A 3,814-nucleotide genomic window follows, 5' to 3' on the forward strand; every position below is an offset into this window, starting at 1 on the left:
CCCCGCCCCCTCCGCCTATTCCCGCCTCCCTCCCCTTCCACCGCACGTAGCATCCCCGGGTCCAGCGATCTGGCCAATGCCAAGCCGCAGGTGGCCCACCTGCTGGCCGGGCCATTTGCCGCGCCGGGCAGCGTCCCGCCCATGAATAGTATGCTGCCGCCGCCGCCGCGGCCGATGCCCGTGTTCCTGTCGCGTACCATCGCCGCTGTCACGGCCAGGCAGACGCAAATCGGCACAACCAACAAGGGGCTCCTGCTGCCGGGATCGGCCGACACCGACCGGCAGTTTGGCTTTGCCGCCATGTCGGGGCCCGGGGCGACCGAGGACCCGGGGCCCGGCGCGCGGGATGCCCTGGCCCCGGGCAAGCGCCCGATGCCCCCGGCCGACGGCCCGGCCAGCAAGGCGCCACGCTTGGCCGGGGCCGCTGCCCGGTCGCCGGCCGAATTGGCCGCCTCGGTGCCGCTGCACGTGGCCGTGGACATGGTGGTGTGGGGCCTGTCCCAGGTGCAGCCCCGGGCGCCGGTGCCGTCGGCGGCCCCGGGCCCGGGCCCGGGCCCGGGCCACGGGGCCCATGACCTCGCCATCAAGGCGGAGTTCCCCCCTGTGGGCATTCCGCCGGGGCTGGGTTTCCTGGCGCCACCCCCCCCGCCGGCGGGCTTGGGCTTCGGGGCTCCTCCTCCGGCCCCTCCGGCCGGTGTGCCCATGCACCCATCGGCCGGGGCGCCGGTGCCGGGACCGGGCCCACGCCCGGGCCCGGCGTCGGCCACGCCCGCTGGCCAGGGCGCCTCGGGTGCCCTGTCGTCGTCGAGTTCGGCCGGCCCGGTGGCTCCGGCGGCCCCGGCTCCCGGGCCCTCCGTGGACTTCGAGGATTTCCCCTCGGCCGGGGAGTTTGTCCTGTCGGCCCTGGACCGGGCGCTGGGTGTCCTCTCCTCGCTGGGGCCCCCGGCCGGGGGCCCGGATGAGGCTGACGCCGACGCCGACCGCCAGGCCGTCTGCACGGACCTGAACTCCCTGATCATTGGGCTGATTTCGGTGCGTGTCTCTTTCGTCTTTTGCTTGGGCGAGCGCCGTGCGCCCGCTCCGCGCCAGCCCTCTCACCTTGGATTGTCGGCGCCGCTCCCCGGCCCTCAGCGCAACATGCTGGACGCCCAGTCCACCGGGGCATGCAGTGCCGAGCTCTTCGCCTTCAGCGACTCGGACCCCGAGGATGGAGCCGACACGGCGGCCGCCTCGCCGGTGGACTATGCCCTGCCGCTGGACATGCCGCTGCGCATGGCGCTGGCCGAAAAGATGACGTCCTTCTGCTCCGGCCGCCTGCCGGACACGGTGCAGCTGGCCCTGTCGTGGCTGCACTCGGAATTCCAAGCGGCCTCGCTCAAGCTGGAGGATGACAATGCCTTCGCGCACTATGACTCCTGCCTGCATGGGCTCCTGGCCCGGGTGGCGACCAGCCTGCGGCCCGAGTGGCATGACATCCGTGTCCTCAGCCAGCCGGCCGCCTGGACTCCGCTGCAGGTCGGCGCGCCGGCCACCCCGTCGGTGGTTCTCCTGCTGGCCGAGGTGCCCCGACTGACTGAGACATGCTTCGAGTTCATTGCGGCGCTTTGCGGCTCCGGTGGGGCTGCCGCCCCGGCCGCATCGGGCAAGCCCTTCAGCTTCCCGCTGCTTGACCGGTGCGTGGCCCTCTCTGGCGCGACCTGGGCCGGCTCCTGGCCGGCTTCCGCCCCGGGTGCCGAGCTCGGGCTCCCTCTCCTGTCTGGCCTCTTGCCCTTCGTCCCTCTCCCTCTCTCTCTTACTCATACAAGCACGCGCATTTCATGCTTCCCCCCCCCCCGCCGCCCCCTACCCTGTCTCCTTGCCTTGTCTCCGCTTGGCATGCCCAGCGAGTCGGCCCTACGACTGGGCCTCGCATGCGCGGCCTCCCTGGTGGAAAAGCGCCGCCGGTCACTGGACCCCGGGACCACGGACCCATGGATTCACCGACTGCTGACGGAGATCCTGGCCCCGCTGTGCTTCTCGGCCGACAAGGCCAGTCGGTTTGTGGCCATTCGCTTCGCCATCCTGTGGCGCTTTGACCCGGGCGCCTCGCCCGCTTTCACCGATGGCCTGGCTCCCGAGGGGCATGAGCTGGCCGAGCCGGATGGCGGCCCGGACATCGGGCTGACCATCCTCCGGCTGACATGCCGGCACTTCCTGACCCTGGCCCAGGTGTCGCAAGCGGACATTGACCAGCACCATGAGCAGCAGCCGGAGGCGGACCAGCGTCCGGCGGGGGCGGCGGCGGCGGCGGCGACAACGACCGACGCGCCGGACGCCGCCGACCACGCCGACGCGGCCGACCCCTCGGACAATGAGTACCTCCTGTCTTTCATGGTGCTGTTTGTGGTTTTGTCCATTCGCCAGCCGGCCCTGCTGAATCAGTGCGTTGCGCCGGATTTTGCCCTCTTGCCCGGTCACATGCACTGACCGCTGCCTGTGACATGGTCGTGCTCCGCCCTCCCCCCTCCGGGGGTGACCTTGCCCGATGCCCCTGCCGGAGCAGCCTGGTGGAGGTTTTCGCCCGGCAGACCATCCCGGAAGTTCGGCGGCTGCTGATTTCCCAGCTCGAGCGGACTTTCAACGTGTGGTCCGCCCAGTCGGCCGGGTTTTTGTCGGCCGTTCGGCGGGCCGCCTGCCTGGAGGGGCTGGATGAGCAGCTGGCCGCAGCCGGGCCGGAAGGCGATCTAGCGACCATCCGGGCCACCAAGTTCGCCAGCACGGTGGAGCTCTTCGTGGCGTTGGTCCGGTTGGCGTGCACGGCCAAGCCTCCGACCCCGGCCATGCTGGGCCTCCTGCAGGAGGCCCTGTGCCCGGTGGTCGACATGGTGGACGTGTTGGAGATCCAGCCGGCCGATGGGCCTGGCGACATTGTCCCCCCGCGCGAGTGCGCCCCCTGGCAGAGTGACTGGGCGGATCTCTTTGTTCAGCTGCTTTCCTACTCTCTCGGGGCCATGAGCGCCGTGCGTGCCCCGCATGCGACATCACCCCGCATGGCCCTGCATTCGCGCCTCGTCCATGGCATGCGCCCTCTTGCTCGGTCTGCGTGCCGGCCTCCTGACCATCCTCCTCTTCTTGCCTCCTCCTCCCCCCCCCCCCCCCCCCCCTCCGCCCCATTCCCCGCCTGCCCCTCTGGTCGGATCCCTTCGCGCAAGCAGCATCAGGCTCTGGCCGTGCTGCCGACGGTGCTGATGCTGCCGATCCCGGCAGCCAGCAAGAGCGAGGTCCTGCGGTGCTTCTTTGACGGGGCCGGCTTCCCGACGGCCGACCAGGCCGAGGCGTATCTTGGACAGACGCTCACGGCGCCGGGGTCCGTGCTGGCGCCGGTTCTCTGGCCCTGCACGGCCCCGCTGACCCCGGAGGTGGTGCTGATGGCCCTGCACCAGCTTCGAGTGCAGCAGCCGGTGCTGGTCCCCCCGGCGGCCGACCAGGCCGATGGCTCGTCCACCGGCGGCGACCAGTCTCCTCGGCTGACGTTGCGCGGGCTGCTTCTGGGCAATGAAATATGCACGACGCAGCACGCGGCCGCCTTCGGGCCGGCCGTGGCCGCCACCGTGCTGCCATTGCTGGCGGCCGGCGTCCCGGCGCATGTCCTTGTCGGCATGGCCCCGGGCCAGCTGCCCCCGCGGCTGGACTTCGCCAACCCCATCCCGCTCCTGATCTTCCGGACCGTGCGTCCTCGGGCCCCGCGCCATCCTTCCCTGCCTGCCCGTTTCCCGGCACCCCCTTGTGCCCCTGCAGTCACTTCGCCCCCCCCTTTTTTTTTCCCCGCCTCCCC

At 71.4% G+C, this 3,814-nt stretch overlaps 1 protein-coding gene across 1 annotated transcript in view; it reads left to right on the forward strand.

Annotated features, from left to right (window-relative positions):
• The window catches only part of H696_02032 (hypothetical protein), a 7,356-nt gene that overhangs the window by 2,422 nt on the left and 1,120 nt on the right, over nt 1-3,814 (forward strand). Inside the window, exons 6-10 of the mRNA XM_009495931.1 lie at nt 51-1,032; nt 1,132-1,673; nt 1,884-2,420; nt 2,543-2,999; nt 3,195-3,707. Coding sequence (XP_009494206.1) covers nt 51-1,032; nt 1,132-1,673; nt 1,884-2,420; nt 2,543-2,999; nt 3,195-3,707 — 3,031 coding nt within the window. The remainder of the gene's footprint in view (nt 1-50; nt 1,033-1,131; nt 1,674-1,883; nt 2,421-2,542; nt 3,000-3,194; nt 3,708-3,814) is intronic.

Source organism: Fonticula alba (genome assembly GCF_000388065.1).
Source record: "Fonticula alba strain ATCC 38817 unplaced genomic scaffold supercont2.3, whole genome shotgun sequence".
Classification (NCBI taxonomy): Eukaryota; order Rotosphaerida; family Fonticulaceae; genus Fonticula; species Fonticula alba.